The sequence below is a fragment of the Melampsora larici-populina genome (assembly GCF_000204055.1).
Source record: "Melampsora larici-populina 98AG31 unplaced genomic scaffold MELLAscaffold_47, whole genome shotgun sequence".
NCBI classification, from domain to species: domain Eukaryota; kingdom Fungi; phylum Basidiomycota; class Pucciniomycetes; order Pucciniales; family Melampsoraceae; genus Melampsora; species Melampsora laricis-populina.
Genome location: NW_006768811.1, coordinates 467,203 through 488,607, shown reverse-complemented (window position 1 = coordinate 488,607; position 21,405 = coordinate 467,203). Strand labels below are relative to the sequence as shown.

Below are 21,405 nucleotides of genomic sequence, written 5' to 3'. Positions count from 1 at the left end.
TCCAAAATTTGAATCAACCTATTTGAGCCATTTAATAAATTTAACACCACTTCAATTTTTTTTCCAAAGCTTGTTGCCTATGTCTTTTGTAATATTGGACCCACTAAATCAAAATGAATAACCAAGTTTTTTGAAAAAAGTACCAAGATCTCAACACTTCCTCAGTACATATGTGGTCACTTCGATATATCATCTCACACAATCTACATCATTTTTCTTGTAACATCATTTAATCGTGGTATTTGATAGCTCAACCGATTTTGTTACTCTTTTTCTTTATATATATCAATCATCAATGTACATTTCAAATTAAATCATTCTAATAAAAAAATCAAGTAAGAAATAAAACATTATCCAGGAAATCAGGGACCCAAATCCATTCTTAAATTTCTAATACAAACTCTGACCAAACCAAAGGTCAAGAAACACCACTAAACAAACAAAAAAAGAACGACACCGAAAAAGAAAACAAAAAAAAACTATCACATATCAACGACATCCCAAAGTCTTAAAACTTCATTATAATCTTTCTTTCTTCTTCTTCTAATCGAAAAATAACCTAATCTACTAACTTTTCCATTCTTGATGATCAATTCTTTTTTCAATAGGTTTTTTTCATCTAACAAAACCTTTTCACTTTCGATTGGTAATTTACATTTTTCAATGGCAATCTTTTTAACCGGTTCAATTAAATTGATTCGTTGATTTCTAAGTGAATTTAATTCTTTTTGTCCTAACATTAACATTTTGGATAATGATCTTGCTGCTCTTAACTAAAGAAAAAGAACAAATAAAAAGTTGCAAGATTCAGAAATGTCCAGATATATAGATAAAAGGAATAAGAAATCCGACGTACTGTTGCAACTAGATCTTCTAGCCACCTCAGGGTGAACCACATCAATAGCGGAACTCCGACAGCAGTGATCGGGAAGATCGGAAATGTAAAAAGGACCACTGTGAAATAGGTGATCAAACCAGATGCCAGACCGTATAAAAGTTTGGTTTGTGTCACCTGTTTTGATATCAAGATTCGCACCAGGAAGTGGGTAAATCAGTTTGTGATGATCAAGATACGTATCAAGAAACAATAACAGATACTTACCTCATCATACGTATCCCATGCAGCTGTTGAATCACAAGAACAAATCAAGATCAGAATCATCAAATGTCTAATTAGAATCTTTTGAAATTCTCATCAACTTACGTCCAGTACGTTTTTGTCTTTCAGCAAAAAACCAAGCAGTAAAAAAAGCTGGAAACCATAAAAGCATTCCAGGAAAACAAATCGAAGTTAAAAATCCAGCACCAACTAATCTAACCAATAATCGTTTAAAGATCACTCTAGTTTTGATCAATCGATTATTAGCCACCCTTTCATCTTTAATGCCTAATTGAATTAATTTGTTTTGATAATCTAATAAACTTTTGACTAATGAATCGGTTGAACTGGTAGTTGAATCTGATCCATCTCGTCCAGCAAATGCATCAATAAATTTTTGAGTAAGTCTAACATGAGATCCTAATCCGATCTTAGTACCAAAAGGAGCATAAATCGTTCTAGCTAAATTGGCAGCTTTGATGAGATCCCAAGAAGGTGAATCTAGTGTACCAGATCTAATCCTTTCACTTAGTTTTTCAGTTAATTCATTGATTGCAATCTTTCTAATCTCTAAATCTTCTGAAATCAAATCTAAATTTTCCTTTGGTTTAAGTTTGATAGGTGAATGAAATGAAACTAAAACATCAGATCTAAAGTTTTGTCGATGTAAATAAGTTATAGAACAAGTCAATAGATTTAATTCAAACTGATCATTTTCTTTTTCTTTATAAAGTACATCTGATGCGATTCTAGCAGTACCCGTTTTAAGTGGTGCAATCGATGGATGATATCTTGAAATTCCTTCTGGAAACAAACAAATCGCATCTCCATTTTCACACAATGCATCAATCAACATCTTTCTGGCTAATGAATTATCAATCGTTTGATGATTTGTATAATCTTTAGATCTTTGTAATGGTACTGATCCTGCTTTTTCGATCAACCAAGATGAAAACGTTCCTCTACGAAAATGAGTTGCTTTAGCTGTCATTCTAAGCATTCTACGAGCATGACGTGGGATTGAGGACATGATGATAAGTGCATCTGTTAATGAGTTTGAATGATTTGCTAAGACGATCGTCGGTTGTCCATTGGTCGGAATTTGATCTATGTTTTCGATGACTATCCTAGAGAAGAAGATCGCTAGTACGAATCGAAAGAGGGAGATGACTGCATGATAAGCTAATGGAGTTTCTGTTGGTGGGTTTGGAACTCGATATGAAGATGAATTGGTTGAGCTTGTAGTGGTGGATGTTTGAACTGATGGATTGATTTGATCTGATTGATCATCATTATCTGATGAGACCGATTCCATGAATGATGAATGCTGATGAATGATAAGTTCTTGAATGAGAATGTTAATGAGAGATGCTGAGTTGATTTGATAAATATAAATGAATGCTTGTATACGCAATTAGTAAATCCTTTGACCCAAGACCTGCAATTGCAATTTAATCACTGTCAATTGATTTTTATATTTGAAGTTGATGGGAAGTTTCCTAAGTTTCCTAAATTGAGCATGTGTTGATGCAGTTTGTGTGTTTGGACAAGGTTGCGAAGTTGGTTGCTCGGATTAGACAAATACACTGCCAGCATTAAAGAGGTTCCCAGATGGGAATATGGGTCCTAGTGATCAGATTCCCATCCTGCTACTGTTACACAGTTCCATGAATATTTCCTGAGTAGCCATTGTGATATATGTAGTCAATATTTTGAGATGTGTGGCTCAATCTGAACAAAGTTACAGCATGTATTACACATGAACTTCTTATCTAGATGAGCAGAAAACTGAGCGGACCTGTATGTAGCTGATAGCTAAGGATTTACTCAGATGTTTGCACATATGTAGTGTATGCTTTATGGCTCAGATGTGCAGTGCAAGATGATTTGATGCACCATTCTTCTCTCAATGATATTCCCAGCCTAGGTCATGTTCCGACCAGGGAACATATTTAATGCTGGCAGTGATAGCGAGATGATGTGGAGTAATAGCCGTGTTCAAACATAACCGGGTTGCCCAAAGACCCGGTACACCCAGTTGAATTTTTGGCGGTACTGGGTAGACCGGGTCAAGAAGTCAAGTTTGAGACCTTGTGGACCCTGATTTCAACTACCACCGAACTCGAACTCCACCTCTTGATAACTCCACCACTGCCAAACTCCACCTGTCGATGCTATACCACCACAAATGCCAAACTCCACCCTACGTACCGACGTGTTGGCCTGCTTGGAGTGTTTCTGTGCACTTCAAGTAGTGTCTTTGGTCACCAGTTATCAAAAATCTTGCAAAATACCCACCGACATCACTACGATCTTGGCGGCAATCATGATTCTTGATCAGCTCGACTCCGAAGAAGAGACAAGCGATCAACTCCTCATGGCTGGTCTCTTACTTTTAGCAAATACTTCAAATTCTTTATCGATCCGTACATCATGCAAACGTCGTTACACTGAGGATGAAGCAACTCTGGCAATTGCTGCATTTGCTTTAGAAAGTGCTCGAAAAAGACGCTACCTGGTTCCCAGGCTCAAATATCTTTCAACCCGTGACAAGAAACAGGAATGTTTTGATGAATGGTTTAATGAGAATGATCGAAAGTGGAACATGGTGGTATGTAGAATCAGATGATGTATTTTTGCTTCATTTTCAAGTTGACTGATTTGTTTTGTTGGAACTTTTCTGACTCTCTGCTAGGCTCGTATGTCGAAGGATACGTTCATTAACCTTGTGCACGATATTGCTGCAAATCCTATCTTTCATAACAATTCACATTGCCCGCAAGCTCCAGTAACATGGCAGCTCTTGGTTACGATGGCTAACTTTGGACTGTCTGGAAACGGGGGGCAGTGTCAAGTAATTGGTAAATTATTCAAACTGTCCGGTGAGAATTGTTCAACTTGCGTTGAATTTATGTTGTATACTGATGACTGTCATCTTGATTAGAAGGTACGGTTGAAAACTATACAAATCGATGTATTGTGGCACTTGTTGCACTCGAATCAAAATACGTCAGGTGGCCGAACGCTGAAGAACGACAGGACATCAGCGCAGAAATCGGAAGATCTTCATTTTTCAAGAAGTGTGTTGGATTCATTGACGGGACACTCATACCCCTTGCCTACGCACCGCAGAAGAACAGCGAGGCCTACTATTGCCAAAAGTCAATTTATGCGGTCAATTCCCTGATCATATGTGATCATCGGAGGCAGATTACATATGCTCATCATGGATGGTGTGGGAGTGCACACGATCAAAGAGTCCTCAAATCAACTGAGGTAAAGTCTAATTGCATGTGATGGGTTTTTTGAACAAGTTATTCACTGAAAGGATATTTCTTACAGTTTTACAAAAACATCAAAAGTCATTTTAGTCCTGGAGAGTATCTTTTGGCTGACTCGGGATACAGCGCTTCGAAATGGATTGTTCCTGCGTTCAAAAAGCCAAGGAATAAGGACCTGGACCGACAACAACGACACTTCAACTACGAGTTGAGTATGGCGCAAATTGCTTCTGAACACACGAACGGCGTATGGAAAGGTAGGACTCAGTCTTGTAAGGAGGCTCGAGTGCTTATCAAAGGTCCACGGTCTGCTCTCCGCCTGTCGATGTGGCTTGCCGCATGCTGTGTGGTCCACAACTTTGTGAACCTCAACGAGTCCAACTGGGAATCCGGCCTATCAGATGATTGGGAAAACCATCGGGAGCCACCTCCAACAAATGAAGAGGAAGCTTTTGCCGCCATGGGGAATGCACGTCTAGGCGATCAAAGACGGGAGCGGTTGTTTCAAGAATATGTCATGTCGATGTCTTAAATTTTTCAATAAAATAGCTAAAATTGTAACTGGTTGGCTATGAACGCAACAAGTATCAGATGTCCCAACTTTTATATAGTGCAAATGTTTAATTGAGTTACTTGGTCTTATTTTTTCATTTAGTTGTCTCCTTTTTATTCTCACTTAGGAAATCCAGATTTCCGTTTGCTCCCTTTTTTCTTTCAAGTTAAGAAATCGACACATACTTAAATCAATTGCAAGAAAAGATTTTGATCTCATAACAAACTTGAGAGCACACACATTTGATTTCTTGGACCAAAAGAAAAAACAAGAAGAAGTAAAGTAAATAGGCACGTTTTTTTTTGGAAATTAAACGAAACAAAGTTAATCATGTTTAAGATTAAATAGACTACTCTAATTGTTAATCAAAACCAACCACATTTTTTTAAGCGGTGAAGTTGAATAAGCTCGAGTTTTAAAACACCCACAATTTCTTTTTTGAACACTTGAAGAAAAAGAATAATTTTTCGTGAATTTGATTGGAATAAGAATGAGTTTTAAAACGATCTTTTGAGAAGTTAAACAAGAACGATACTATGTGAATTTCTGTTGAAGAGATAAGGACAAGCGGTTATTCTGGAATTGTTAAGGATCAAACTGGGTGTTAGTGTAAAAAGGTGGATTAGATAGCACACTTCAGAGGATCAATCGGTCTAGTATTCGATGTCAGAGTCACTTGTATCTTCCTCTTTGTCACCTATGATGGCATCCTTGCTACTACCTTGTACAAATTCCTGACTTTGAGTAACTTGAGGGTCCGGATACAACAAGGAAGCTTTTTCAAAAGCTTTCTCAAAAGTATCCCCCATGCCCATAAATCTGGTCACGGCATCACCACGGAGTTGAGAGCGTTTAAGGTTGATATCTTCTTTGCGATTGTCTGACATTACCGTAATCGCTTGAGCTATCTTGGATGTCAAATGAGCTTGCTGCTTTTCTTTTTTGGCTTCTGCTTTTGCTACGGTTTGGCGTTCGGATTTTGAAGGTAGAAAGTTGGTCATAAGGGTTTGAAGTCCAAGAGGATCTCGAGAAGTGTTTCCGTTCCTAGAATCTCTTCTGAACTCTGGATCATCATAAATCAAAACCACGATCAAACGGAAGATAAGACATGTAGGTCACTTACTTTTGTTGTGTCTTTGACGGACTGATAACTTTGTTTCTTGCACATCTTTCACCTTGATTTTCTCATCACCCTCTTCTTCATCCGATGCCACATGAACACATTTAGAATTACTATCTTCGCCATCCTCGCCATCCTCGCCATCCTCGCCATCAGCATCATCATCATCTACAAAATCGATGTTGTTGTCTATTAAATCAAGGTTGTTGAGTGAATTTAATGACGTGTTTCCTAGGGTATCGTGAGTCGCTTCGGGTATGATGTTTGAGCGTTCGAGCATCACACCCTCCAAGACTACATACCAAGGACAGGTTGCTAACGCATAATCTACATACATCCACCACTGTATCAGCTCCACAGTTCGGAAATGTTAACAAACAACCACATACCTAAAGGTGAACCTTTGAGAGGTTTTCGGTAACGGCCTCTCTTTTGTGAGTTATCACATATCTTTCCAACCATCTCCTCTTCACCATCACTATTGACAACAACTGATAACAACTTCATCTCCTTTAAGTTTGCTCGGTGATCTTCATTGTCGAGAACCCCCTGTCCAGTCGATTTAACATGTTGCCACCCTTCCTTGAACTTCCTTTCGAGCCATTCGATCTAAACAAAAGGATACGAAGAATATTAACACCTGAACATGACTAATCAAGTAGAATAAGTACATACCTTCTTATTGCACTCTCTTGGTGATCGACCAGGACGATTTTTCTGCGCCATATGATCACTCAAGATAGCAGCTACAGCAATCTTGCTCGGAATGGCTTCTTTCCATCGACTGAAGTTATCCAACTCAGCACACCACAATGCAACAATGTCCATGTCAGAGTAGCCGTCAGGTCCGTCCACAAACCATGAGGATTGAGTGGGCTTCTCTTCGCTAACAGGTTTCTTAGGTCGTCCGCGTCCTTTTTTTTCAACTTGAGGTTCACTCATCGGGTTGATAGGGGTGACTGCAGTCAGCTGTGATCCAACAGGTGTGAACAAAGCGGGATTCAAGATCAAAGCTGGGGTGTTTGTTGGCAAGGAAATCAAACCCTGAGGCGAAGTCGAGATCAAAGGTGCTGATGTGGCTGAGCTAGCCAAAACCTGCCCCAATGGGATCAAGTCTGCTTGAGAGAGGGAAGCCGAGGGTGAACCTTGAAAGGCTGGGAAAGTCGATCCCGGCGTGAAGTTAGAAGATACCGTGCTGAGAGAATCAATTGGAGTGTTGGTGGTTGATGCCGATATAGCTGTATGTGGCTCTGTTGATTTGTTGGATTTAAGAGGGGGTTTACTGGTTTTCTGTTTCTGTTTGCGTGGCATGGTGGCTTGATCAATCAAGAGGGGAATGTGGAGAGGTTGAAATGTTTTTTTTTTCACGTTCCCAGCAAACCCAGTGTAAAAATTGACTGGGTGTACCGGGTCTTTGGGCAACCCGGTTATGTTTGAACACGGCTAATACAGAGATGCTTTTGAGGTTGAGTGGTCGATCAGCTTAACCCGATCGGTACCTCAGCATTCTTGGGAGGACTGTGGGCTCAGCTGACGGTGGCGGTCAGAGTAGACTGTTTTTGACCTCACTTTAACACCTAAACCAACAAAGTCAAGATGCTGCATCACATGAACACTCTAGCGAGACCATACATAGAATGGTTTTGTAACTCGGCAGGTATCGAATGCTTGCTCACCATATGTCGCAAAGTGCTGAGCTAGGAAATTAATCAGCACAGAGCAAAAATAGGGTCAAATGAGCCAAGAAAGCAAAGCGTCAAGCTTTTTGCAAACAACGCTGAATAACTTGATGTATAACGTTGCATGGATGTGGCCTAGAGGTTTGGGTGCAAACAGGTCATTAAACATGCACAACTTTCATAAATAGAATTAGTGCCTGCTCAGCAAACAACATTTTGTCCACGTTGGTATACTGTCACCACTCACAAAGCCTCTGAACTTTCGACAAAGGTTCGAAATGTATCTCAGGTAAATCGCTCTCATTGTTTTTGAAACGGGTTCTTTGATTTGATTATTACGCATTCAATATTTTAGTGTCATTAGTAAAGCCAAAAAAGTAAAAGATAAAAGCGTCCAGAGAAAGAGAAAAAGTTCGATCATCGAAAAAAAACACCAGATAGTTGCAAGATACTCGTCATCATCATCGTCTCTCGCACAGAAATAAGGAGTGAAAATAAAAAAAAGAAACAAACCGTACAACAGCTAGTAGTAAAGATGAAAGAATACAAACAAAAAAGCATTACACGATACATATTGTCCAATTACACACCTCTCTCTCTCTCTTTCTTTCTATGCCTTGATAGCTGAAGTAATGACTGATTCATTAGTTTTAGCCCATTCAGCATAAGCAGGATAACTACTCCGGTAACTTTCATCCTCGTCATCATCTTCTTCCGGATCAAAATCGGCATCTACCTTTTCTCCTACTCCTTCAAATCCTTCTTCATCAGATGAACTAAAGAGAGAAAACTTGCTGGGGTCGTGTTTCTTCTTGGGTGGTGTGATTGGTGCTCCATTCTTATTCATACGACGTCTAGGAGGGTGTCCTGTGATACAATCCTTGTCATCTTCACGTCTGGGGTGTGATGGGGTGATCGGTGTGAGCGGTAACTCTTGAGCATAGAACTTCTTCGGGTTGCGTGAAAATCCAAAGGTGGTGGACTTGGGCGAAGCAGACGACGGAGGTGTTGAGGGGAGGAAAGTGAGAGTGGTATGCTTTCCTTTCTTGACAGTGGGGGTGACAAGTCCTCGGGAACGAGAGGACGAAGAGGATGCTGAAGAATCAGGAGTAGAAGGTTTAAGAACAATAGGCGAAGGTGCGTTGGGTCGGTTGAACGACATGGGCTTGATGAGTAATTTCTTCTTCGTCGTGTGGCCAGTAGGTTCGGTAGGAGGGGTTACAAAGTTGACATGCTTTCTCACACCAAATCTACTAGTGAAGTTACGGGGCTTCTTACTCCAATCGCCAGAAGATGAAGAAGATGAATTGCTGGATGAGATGGAGGTAGAGGTGAAAGCGTTAACCAAGGGACCGGTTGGAACTCGTCCGCTGATTGCATTCTGAGCATGCACTCTTTGGGGAGTTCGGGGCGTTTGAGGTGGGCTAACAAACCTAATACGAGGTGTCTCATCATCCAAATTCTTTGCAGCTGCACCCACACCATTGATGGGCGAACGAAGCTTGTCTTGAGCATCAGTTTGACGGGGAGCAGGTCGGGAGTTGGGGTAATTCCAAAGTGAGCTATCATTCGATTCGTTGTTGTAGAAGGTCGCAGAGCTACTCGAAGAACTCTCTTCATATCTGACTGGTTGATCCCACACACTACCATCTGCTGGGATCGGATGGCGTTGGGCATGAGCTTCATTGTTCTTGGATTTCTTCGTCTTCTTTGTCAATGTATTCTTCCACGAGGATGGCGGCTGTGGTGCAGGTTTGGGACTGGCGGGCACATCCTTCCTCCAGGCTCTAGCGGCATCACGAGTAGCTCTAGTAGACTTGCTCAATTCCTCAGTTGTCATGTTGAAGGTGTCCACTTTAGCTATTTCAGTCTTCAAGTCTGCAAGTGAGATTCTGGCCAATGGATTGAGAGCAAAAATCCGTTTGAGAATTTTGTTGCAAGAATCGCTGACGGGTAAGATTGATCGTAGAAAGTCAGGATTTGCCAAGTAAGCTCGGAAGGTCTCGTCCGATGGACATGCTTGCTTCCAAGGGTTTCGACCACAAGTCAAATTGACTAAAATCACACCGAGAGACCAAATATCGTTATGAAGAGTTGAGTATGAACCCAAGCGTTGGAACAAACCACCTTGACATTCTGTAAAAGAGTTTGATCGTCGAATCAGTGAACACTCGGGTGGTCAATGTCAAATGCCAACTTACCAGGACTCATATAGAACGTGCTACCACATCCAAAATCAGAACTTGTTCGCTCAGAAGTAGCAAGCCCAAAATCAGCCAGGACAACATCTTCTCCACCCTTTTTGCACAAAATATTTTCAGGCTTGAGATCTCGATGACTGATACCAAGTCGATGACAAAACTGGACAGCTTCAACAATTTGAATAAAGACCTGTTTGATCAAATCGGTCTTGCTCAAGTATCGTTGTTTATCAGTGATCATTCCAAAAAGATCACCATCGGGACAATAATCAAGAATGACAAAGATGCAAGAAGGTGACTCGATGACGGCGTGAAGCGTTACAATTGAAGGATGAGGTGATGCAAGAGAATGTAAGGCAATCTCGCGTCGTTGGAACGATTTTTGACGCGCATCGAGGCCGACTTTGTTCAACGCTTTGACCGCATAAAGTCTAGGATGTTGCATATCAGGTGAGTTAAGATCTACAAAACCAAACATCGCGTTAATATCCTGTAACACGTGCATGAGCAATAAAACGGAAAATGACACTGACCTCGAGCAAGATATACAACTCCGTAGGCACCAAGTCCTAAAACACTCATAAATTCTAACCTACCGCCATCAATGCGGTGTCCTACCAAATTATGGTTGGAAGCGGTGGAGTTTTTCTCGTTAACCTTGTTGTTACCCATTCTGTCTTTGTTTGGATCTGAGGGACCTGTTACAAATCAATTAGTTTGGTCTGTTCTGATCACAGAACACTCTATATAATCAAGGCATACCTTTTGGAAATCGACGAAAATCTGGATCGAGTTCTTGTTTAGCGGTAGGGAAAACAAGTGCGTGAGGATTATTTAATTCCGGTGAGTTTTCTAAACTGAAAGGATCGGCTGAATAAAGGAAAGGTTGAAGGTGGTCAAATAAACCTTGACACTCGATTCGATTGGGAACTTGATGTTTAGGTGAGGAAGCTGAAAAGAGCGTTCGATGAGAATGACCGGATGACGAATTTGACGATACGTTGAGGGGCCGTTTGGTAGAGTGCAAATTGAAGACAGGTGAGGGCTGTAACTCAAAAAACGCTTGATGATTCTGTTGTTGCTGATCTGCTAGAAATGAGCGAGGCACAGAGGATGATGGCGACTGAGAGTGAGAATGAAGTGCAAACTGATGTTGATACTGGGGGATTTTTGGATGAAAGTTGGAATGAAAGTGATCCGAGTGGGTCGGAGAACAGATAGATGGAAACCCAGGACTCTCGGGCGAATGAAAGGCGCCTGAAGGTCTTACAGAAGTATGAGGAGCAAATGGGTAATGCGGACGGAAGCGAGGGTGTAAAGGTGTTTGAAAGGGTTCACTGATCGGCGGCACAGCTGACGAGGTGGGTGGGTTCACGAATGACAAATTTGGATGATACTGATGAGCACGGACTGGAATGTGTTGACGAAATACTGGTGTTGATGGTGATGACGATGAGTATGAAGGAGAGAATGGAGGTGGGCTTTCAGGCTCCATGTTTATATACTGCGTCGAGTGTTGTGGTTGTTGCCAGCCATTTTCCATAAAGTGAAAGCCGTCAGGATGTGTCTCGGGCCCGTAATGGTCCATAGGGAACTGGTAGGCCGATTGTCTTGACTGTGCGTCCTGGGTGTAGTTGGGATAGCAGAGGGCGGCGTCTGTCATAGATGGAATCTGAATAACATGCGTAGCCATCCCGTCATATGCCGGGGACGGCAGGCCACTAGGTGAATTCAGCACGGCTCGTTGGTCTCCGCGGAAGCGACGTTCAGGACAACGGCCCGATTGGCCTAGAATATGAGAAACCTGGTGGTTTACTCCGTGGACAAATTCGTGTGCCGATTTTGTAATGGGCTGAGTGATATCTCGTACTTTCCATCGGCTTGTGAACGATGGCCGGTCAGAGTTCATGATGACTGTTGGATTACCCTTTTAGGTGAAGTGCGTCAGATGAGAGCCGAGCGTGCGTGAAAATTGCCTTAACAGACTGGTCACCGCAAATTAGACCTAGGCGGATTAAAAGAAAACAGTTGAGGACCGATTTGAATCTGAGCGATTTAATATAGTAGATCAGATGGAGAATTGAAGATGTTAGACGAGAAGGCAAGAGAGAAGTTAGAAAGATGGACGGGGGAGGTGACTTTGATAAGGTAAGACACTGAAGCACATAGAGCGAAATCCTATTGTCAATGGATCGCCAAACGGCTCTGCATTCCTTTTGTTCGGATTCACTGCTCTTTCTGCACAAAGATCAATGCGCACCTATCAAGGAACAAAAGCACAACCGGAGGTGGGAATAGAAGATGACATGCATCAGGAGTTCAAGACGAGATTTGGCCTGGATCAGGTTGTTCAATTGAACGCGACTGATGTGACTTCACGTCTCAATATCTTGTGGTGCAAAGCCGACAAGTCGAATAACAAGAAAAATTGTATGCTATTGAGAGATAAATATACGAACTGTTTGCGCCTGGACCAAATTGACAATCTCTCGGGAAGTACCAAAGTTGAACCCCACTGGCTGGCCTACTAGCGAATTCAAAAACGACACCCGTCAGCTGCTGAAAACTTCAGATCTGTTGATCGAACATGGAAGGGGATGTTATTGGCTGCTTCAAAAGCAGGCAAACAATGTATGCCATGACAGACATCTCAACAAGAAACGGAACATGATGACTGGGCCAGTAAAATGGACTCAACACGTGTGGGGCGGCAGACGAAGGCCAACGTGAATGGAGATAGAAGTTGAGGTCGAAGGGGTGAAGAGATTGAAGGTGGTAAGGAGTATAAGAAAGGCAAACGGTCAAAACAAGGTGATGAAAACCCCGGTCTTCCGTATCACTTTATTTACACATTCAGGCGAGAACCCGCACGCATTATGATGATCGTAACAGACCTATAAACCAGGAAAGCGAAGCCGAGAGAGTGAGTAAAATGAATGGCAGCTTTGCTAGTGTGATCGACAAAGGAAAGTGGTATGGTGGTCAATCTAATGAATTATTAGGCTCGGATGGGCGCGGATGATGCGTAGGAGAGGATGAGGGTAATTGAAAGTCGAAGGCTGGACTCATGTCAGTAAATTGAGGGACGGAAGAAAATTGTAAAATGGTAAAAAAGCGGATGGAGATGGATGTATATGGTCTGGATATCGCATCAAGAAGGATATAGGTAATCATTCATAGGGCAAGGTAACGTTTTACGAGGAAATACCAGTCATAAGGAACTTCGAATGAAGTAGCAATTTGCGAATATAACTCTGAGCTTAACCTTCAATCAAGACCAAATCTCCAAACAGCTATCATGGTGGAGGGCTTCATCAATCAGATTTACCTTCTTTTTTGTCTGACCATGGCCATCATCATCACTGTGTTACTCTAATCTATCAAATAACATCGATAAAGTGCCCAGCCTTGGCGACAAAGTTGACGTCCAACCCACAAGACCCGGTCTATTTCTGTCACACGTCCCTCATAGGCTCTCAGTCCGTTCATGAAGGTTGATATTGAGCAGGGTTTTACAGATTGCTGAATAGCTTCTCCTCTAGACACCACCAATCAAGCTAATCAGATAAAATACATATCAAGATAAGCAAGTCAAGCATCTACACGATCATCACACCTCGTGAGGACGGATATAGTCCATGAAATACTTACGACCGAGCCGCCTCAATCCGAGTGTTACAGGTGGAGATAGTCCGCGAGGAAACGAGATTGCCGACCCGTCACCAGCATGAATTCAAGCCTAACATCCTACAATAACACACATTAAAGTAAGCATGTACCAGGAAACTTAATGAACTCAAGAGATTATCAATCAAACTGTCTGATTATTTGGATGACTGAAAGTTGACTCTAACAGGTTGGGCGTCTAGCTTTGCCCTGATGAAATCCGAGGAGCTTCAAACTTATGGCTCGCTTGGATGACAATCTGAATCGACATTCGATCATGTTGAGTCTTCATCGATAACCTCATGTGTTCGGAAATCGCCCCCTCCCACCGCATCAGTAAGGTTTTCTCTTGACACCTGCCCGAATTCAAATATTTGTTTACAGACAACCCCATTCACGGTACAAATACACAGATCCCCAATTAGTGGGTTCTGCTTTTCAGCAGATTTGCCATGGCCCATGGGTCCTCAGGATGCACCGAAGTAAACTGGAGCTACCCATTGAGTCCGAGCTCACATTCGTCGGTTCCCGTTGTACTGCAGCTTCACTATCAATGATCAATTTGTTCTTCTTTTGTTCCAAATGGCAGTCTCCTCCGTACTACCCGTGCAACTTCCTGTCATATGCCTCAGAGATTGTGGCCAGGATGACCAGGAGACTATGTGTTATTGGATGTGGAAAAGCGGCTAGATCTTTGAGCCTCTTTTGTTTTTAATCAACCAGCGTATCTACCTATATGAGATTTGATTCAAAAGGCAGTTTCGGGCACCTTGCAGACCCATAGCAAAGAAGTTACAGACAAGGCCTAGAGTTGGAGGAACTTATTTCCATTCATCTTGACCTTCTTCAACTGGGGTAAAGACCCATGGATTCCTGTGGCGTGACTTTGTGGTCGTATGCTCCTCTTCCTCTGGGTGTCCCAAGAATAGAGCGCCGTGTGGTTCCAAATGCCGAAATTGCAATATTCTTCATAGTTTTAGCATTAGATAAAGCTAGTAGACAACAGAGATTCTGGTAAACAGCGGTAAATATTTAAGAGTCAGAAACACATGGATTGATTGAGCTGCTTGCACATTCCAACCGTATCAGGAAAGGATTATAAAACACTTGCGACGCACCAAACTATCACGTGCTGAGCAATGCATCAATATTATCCTTCCTCCGGCCCTTTCATCAGCACCTCACATACTTTATAATTGATATTTTCCACTTTAATTCTATAAGGAGATCAATTATCTGCTTCCAGAGAACTCATATGTTTTGGTGCAGTACTACACACATAGCCCCGTAGATATGCTTGGTGTATTTCATCTTTTTGCAAGCTGAAGGAAGTCTCATCATAGGAACTCGTGTCACAGTTTACACAGCCTTCTTTTTGATCTTCAGCCTCTTCAACATTTGAAATAGTTTAGTCCTTGCTCAAATACATAGTGTGGCCTGCTCAATTTTAGCATTGTTCTATTTCTACTCAGTCCAAGACTTACTTTCATTGATATCCATTACTTGCTACTTAAAGTTACAATAATGAAAAATTATTCACCTTGTACCCCCAAAAATTTAAACTTAACCATGCCTCATCAATCATGAAGATGTCATGGTTTTGATTCCTTCACAATTTTGCTATATTTCAAATGTACATTGACTGATATTACGTTCAAATATATTGTAAGTGCAGGCCAGTGATAACTAAACCCTATGGCCTAAAATAGATCAAAAACCTTCACCACAGTGTAAGAGTTTCTCAACCTCAAATCATTCTGGTGAATCCATAGATAAAAGCAGGAACCAAGGAAAGTTATGTAGTCCCAAGTTTGTGACATGGAGGTTGGTTTGAAGTTGGAGTGTGTCCTTTGTTAGCTCACCCTTACAGCTCCCAGCATGCTACATCACAATCTGATCAGTCACAAATAAAACTACCATATAAAATGCTTGCCAAATTTTTTACATTGATGTGTTTTTATAGGATCTAGCCATGTCCATATGTAAAGTGAATGTTCTCATCAATACATACAATCATTTAACTTTTCTTTGTCAAAGTTTATGGTTTGATATCATAAAATGCTCTGAAATCATTTAACCATCAATCTTGAATTTGATCTCATGTATATGGTGACATCTTCTTTATTTTGTCCCCACATTCCTTTCCTCATCTTTTGCAGAAAATTAGTGGTAAGTAAAGTTTCTATAGTCTTAATATTGGTATATCTACTCTTGCTAATATTTGTGAAAACTCAACTATATACAAGATTATTTTCAGTGCCTTTGCAGTATGAAATATCCTTCAACAAACATATATTCACTTCACTTATTCCGGCTAAGTAAATTCTCTAAATGTATTGAGGTTGTTGAACATCAAGTCTTATATGTCACTAATTTCCATACAAGGGACAACATTTTTATCTCTTCTCTTGATTTCATCAGAAACAATCAGTCATCTGTTGAAAAAAAGAAATGACAATTCCAATTATGTTTTCTATGGAAAATTTTCTCCGATACACCTGTCTTCACTTTGTCCTATTCTGGCTAGGTAAATTCTCTCCACACACACACTACACAAAATGTCATCTTTACTGGGCGGTAAAGAAAACTACTGACATAGAAAAGTCCTGAGGCAACAGGAAGAGAGCTAAAAATCTGAAAAAACATGCACCTTGTTCCTAGATGTTGGGGCGTCATGACAAGTATTTTTTTGTATTTTACACACAGATATTGGTTAATGTACTAACAATAAAGGCTGAGAATCATCAAAAACCCACCTGTAACAATACCTGAAATTTGGCCCTTGACTTTGAAGACAGGATTTTGGAATCTTCAAACATCAATAAATTTTGCAGTCCTGAATCAAATCACTCGATGTGAAGTTCATGAAAAAGGTGAGCCTTTCCTCTACATTTTTCATTGAGACATCACATCTGTAGCTGGTCTAAAAAAGATCCTACAGAGCTATTCATGCAGAACTGTTTGAACATATGTAGAGTGTTTAAATGACTAGATAGCACCTTACTAACATTATGAAGTGTGAAGGAGAATAGTTCAGCTTTTGAATGAACCACAAATCGAGTTATTTGGAGCAGAATTGCAAAAGTTATTGAAGTTTTTAGACCACAAAATATTGTCTTCATACTCATGACCCAAATTTCAGGTATTGTTACATGTGAGTTTTTGTTGATTTTCAGCATTTATTGTTAGTACATAAACCAATTTCTGCGTGTAAAATACAAAAAAATACTCATCATGACGCCCCAACATCTAGGAACAAGGTGCATATTTTTTCAGATTTTTAGCTCTCTTCTTGTTGCCTCAGGACTTTTCTATGTCAGTAGTTTTCTTTACCGCCCGGTAAAGATGACATTTGGTGTAGTGACAGTGACTCCATTCCCCAACCCCTGACTTATCATTTGATCAGCTCACTTACACCAATCAACTTTTGAATCTCCTCTTTAAAGATGAACACAAGCAATACCATGCTGATATGCAGACTGAAGCACTAAATGCCAGTATCTCCAAAAGAGACCAGGAACAGCAGATGACTTACAGAGATTTTGTGTGAGCATGCAAACTTGAGGCTAGATATGTGAATGAGTTGTATGGCCATAAGGCATATGCAAAGTCTATATTGGAACACAAAGAGATAGTTAATCATTTACTAGTGAAGCATAAGTGCTGGATGATTGGTACAGGAATCCATTTAGCAATTCAATCAGTTAATCAGGAAGCAGTCTAGGATAACTATGCAAAACAAAAGAATTCCAAGAGGAGGAAAAGTGGATAAGAAGGTGGAACTACCTTGTGGTGTTCAAAATCTGGCGGTGAGACAGGCAAAATGGGATTGTGAGACTACAGGCAGCCTGAAATTTGAAGGGAATTCATATGCTCCAGGGCAAGAAAAGTTTGGTTATAACTTCTTCACAGGACAATGACTGATCAATGCCCCTCCTGTATCAAGTACATCAAAAAACCAGATCAATGCCAGGCCTAAGGACCTAGGGAATGGAGTCACAGGCAGGCAAAATCTGTTTGGGAAGAAGCAAGGAGGAAATACGGGTTGTGATGGTGGTTACAGAGGTTATTGTTGACAAGGGTACTACCAGAACCAGAGGTGACCAATAATTCAGTACCCACAAACCACTGCTTACGCTGGTCAAATGGGCCATGTCTGGGTCACTCATGTGGTCACCTGCATATAGACTAGCAGATTGGGAACCAGAAGGATGATAAGTGTTAGAAGGTTCCAAGTAACAGAGCATGGTAAGAGTATCTTAGCAGCAATGCCTCATACCTGGGGGTTGTTGGTTGACATCCTTCTCACTCTGTTTCCTTGGACTGCCCTGGGACTTCTTTACGGATGTGAGCTGTCCTGTCAAAAATATTTCTAACAATATCATGAGTTTTCCAACAACATAATTGATTTTCAGCACTTTTAATGTCTGATTTGTAAAGCTGTTTATATCTCTTAACATGTGATGTATGGGGTTTGGAGCCATGGATAGATGCTGTCTGTACATCCAAGAATCCCTCAATGAGGGGAGGTGACGGGGTGTTGTGGATTGGTGCGGTGATTGTGGAACAAAGGTGCCTTGGAAGGAAGGTTAGGAGCCGGATGAGTGTTGTTGACAACCAATATAGATGGGGATATCTGATTTGGTCAGGGTTGTGTGAAGTTTGGAAACTATCTCCAAGAGGGGGTGCTGTGGGTTATGTTAGGGTTAAAGTAGATTGAGTTTCCTTCATAAGCATGGCAAAGGTCACACCAAATCCTATGATAATATGAAATATGCTTCTTATCAAACAGGATCTCATAAGAGCATAAAAGCTACACAGAAATATGACATGCTTGAATATTGTGTTTAGCGCTGAAAATGAATTTTTGGGGGCCCATAGATGGAAAAATAAAATTCAAAACTTGTTTTTTTTTCATTTTGGCATCATATGTATATAGCAGGATTGTAGTGGGTAGCCGTAGCCGCTAAAAAGTTGCACAACCCTTTGGTTACTCCCTGATAAGGGCTTATTCAAACTTTGGACACTGTAACACACCTGCAACAAGATATGATGTGGCCGGATTTCACACCAAACAAGTCCACTTAACAAAGTCCCTCTGGAGCCTGAGGGATGCTGTAGAACTTATAATCCAACAAGGGTTATACAGAGTGTGAAGGGGATAATCTACCAATAAGATACTAATAGAAGATGTTCAAAGATTGCCCTCCTAAAACAAGACAATCAGAACGGGGAAATGCTGTTGGATTGAGGGCTGATAAGTATCAAAAGAGAAAAATATCTCAATTGACTTTCAGAGGACCAAAAAGCGCAAGTTTAAATGAAATAGCACAGTTTTTGATTGTCTGTCACCACTTATAGTGCTGTTCCAGTCATATAACTAAGAGGAAAAAGTGCAATATCCTTTTTTATATTACTCCCAAAAGACTTTAGTCACAACACTACAACACTAAAGCAAATTTCTCTTTATAGCTATGATACAGGGTGTACTTAAGTGACCAGGTACTATTAAAATAAGTTTATAATGATGAAAAGATGATAATGTTTACAATCATGAGAAAAAAGTGGAGCAGCAGCAAAAATCCGCCTTGTGATACTATATAACACCTACTACAATGGTCAACAGCCACAAAAACCAACAAAAACTGTCAAAATTCCCTCAAATTCCCTCTGATGTAATCTTATGACGTAATTATTCCTAATGTATGTGATTTAAGCTGTGAAATTGATCAATTGATGTTTATAAATGATGAAGAGATCTTCTCATGATGAATACAGGTGATATTTCCCAAATATCATAGCTGAAATTTTAAAATTACATTTTTTTGTAAAGGTCCAATTTTTTACTACTATAGCTCATTGTGTAGATCTCATGATGTTGGTCATTGATTTTCCCAATATTACCTACTCCCAATGTGTGATTGATGAGTTATTGAGATGTAGAGATTGACAAAATAAGCTTTTTTTCATGTAAATGTTGACATATGTATAAGTGCAAAAGTCAAAATTCACAACATTTTCTTTGAATATTGCTTATAACTTTTTCACAAAAGCTCTGTTACTATTGGCTCAAAGGCTGCACATTGTGAAATGGAAAATTCTGTGTTGATTGAGCTATCACCCATCCTGATCTGACAGCTTTTGACATATGTAACTAGCTGAAAACCTTCATTTTTGACAATTTTCACTTCTTTTCACATCTGATATTGATTTCTTCTATGTCATAATACCACTGTTGATCAAGCAGGTCATAAGAATAACCTTAAATATTGCTCTAAAAGCTCTTGGCACCATTAAATCCCTCAACCACATCATTACATATGTATTAATCCTGTAAATTGCTTGTTTGCCATCCTCAAATTTCCCTCTTTCTTGAAACACTTCACTCCCCTCCATTCCTGCTGGAGTTGTGGTTTGATGTTTATTTACATCATCATAACTCACCAACTACCCCCTTATTGTAACACCCTGTCTGATGTTACTATAAGGTACGGGGGGGGCGCCGCCGGCGGGCCTCCAGTTTTGCGTCAATGAGAAAAAGGTCTCATCTTGCAAATCTGGCGCCCGCGACTTTGCCGGGTGGGTGGGTGGTAAATTTTTTAAATGATGAAATTAAACACGAAACCTTATGAGGAGCTGAGCTGTGTTTTGCGTAAGAATGTTAGATGTGCGGGAATCTCGAGTTGTGGTAAATTCTTCCCAAATTTCCCAACTCAGTCCCACGAGGATTTGCTCTTGCGTACCCTCTCTATAAGCCTATTCTTACATCTATACACATCCTCTCAGCTCATGGAATTACGCACCAAGCCGTGCCTTAGTTGATGCTCACACTCTTATCAATCCTCATGATTGAAGTTTTTAATGACTATTATGATTATTCCTTTGCATAATAAAACCTCTCCAAACCTTCAAATCCACTGATAATGACCTAAAAACCATTTTCCATCTAATATACCTGCATTTTTGATTTTATTCATGAATTTTCTTATCTTTCTTCTTTCTGATTATGAGCTTACACTACACCAAATGTAATCTTTACCGGGCGGTAAAGAAAACTACTGACATAGAAAAGTCCTGAGGCAACAGGGAGAGAGCTAAAAATCTGAAAAAATATGCACCTTGTTCCTAGATGTTGGGGCGTCATGATAAGTATTTTTTTGTATTTTACACGCAGATATTGGTTAATGTACTAACAATAAAGGCTGAAAATCATCAAAAACCCACCTGTAACAATACCTGAAATTTGGGTCATGATTATGAAGACAATATTTTGTGGTCTAAAAACTTCAATAACTTTTGCAATTCTGCTCCAAATAACTCGATTTGTGGTTCATTCAAAAGCTGAACCATTCTCCTTTACACTTCATAATGTCAGCAAGGTGCTATCTAGTCATTTGAATGCTCTACATATGTCCAAACAGTTCTGCATGCATAGCTCCGTAGGACCTTCTTCAGACGGGCTACAGATGTGATGTTTGAATGAAAAATGTAGAGGAAAGACTCACCTTTTCAATGAACCAAAAATCGAGTTATTTGATTCAGAACTGCAAAAGTTATTGATGTTTGAAGATTTCAAAATCCTGTCTACAAAATCAAGGGCCAAATTTCAGGTATTGTTACAGGTGGGTTTTTGATGATTTTCAGCCTTTATTGTTAGTACATTAACCAATATCTGCGTGTAAAATACAAAAAAATACTCATCATGACGCCCCAACATCTAGGAACAAGGAGCATATTTTTTCAGATTTTTAGCTCTCTTTCTGTTGCCTCAGGACTTTTCTATGTCAGTAGTTTTCTTTACCACCC

At 40.4% G+C, this 21,405-nt stretch overlaps 3 protein-coding genes across 3 annotated transcripts; all 3 read right to left on the bottom strand.

The window, feature by feature from the left end:
• Positions 1 to 482: 482 nt before the first annotated feature.
• On the bottom strand, positions 483 to 2,662 carry MELLADRAFT_78950 (uncharacterized protein; the record flags this gene model as incomplete). The annotated part of the gene is made up of 4 exons (XM_007414953.1): positions 483 to 773; positions 857 to 1,012; positions 1,103 to 1,125; positions 1,205 to 2,662. 4 exons carry the CDS (start codon positions 2,412 to 2,414, stop codon positions 483 to 485), a joined length of 1,680 nt encoding a protein of 559 aa, XP_007415015.1.
• A 5,381-nt stretch (positions 2,663 to 8,043) lies between these two features.
• MELLADRAFT_50013 (uncharacterized protein) lies at positions 8,044 to 10,605 on the bottom strand (the record flags this gene model as incomplete). Its single annotated transcript, XM_007414952.1, has 3 exons — positions 8,044 to 9,868; positions 9,934 to 10,395; positions 10,467 to 10,605. 3 exons carry the CDS (start codon positions 10,603 to 10,605, stop codon positions 8,343 to 8,345), a joined length of 2,127 nt encoding a protein of 708 aa, XP_007415014.1.
• A 90-nt stretch (positions 10,606 to 10,695) lies between these two features.
• On the bottom strand, positions 10,696 to 12,975 carry MELLADRAFT_117731 (uncharacterized protein; the record flags this gene model as incomplete). The annotated part of the gene is made up of 3 exons (XM_007414951.1): positions 10,696 to 11,938; positions 12,393 to 12,457; positions 12,828 to 12,975. A coding segment is annotated over one exon (1,146 nt), but the record flags the coding sequence as incomplete, so codon positions are not given.
• Positions 12,976 to 21,405: the final 8,430 nt, after the last annotated feature.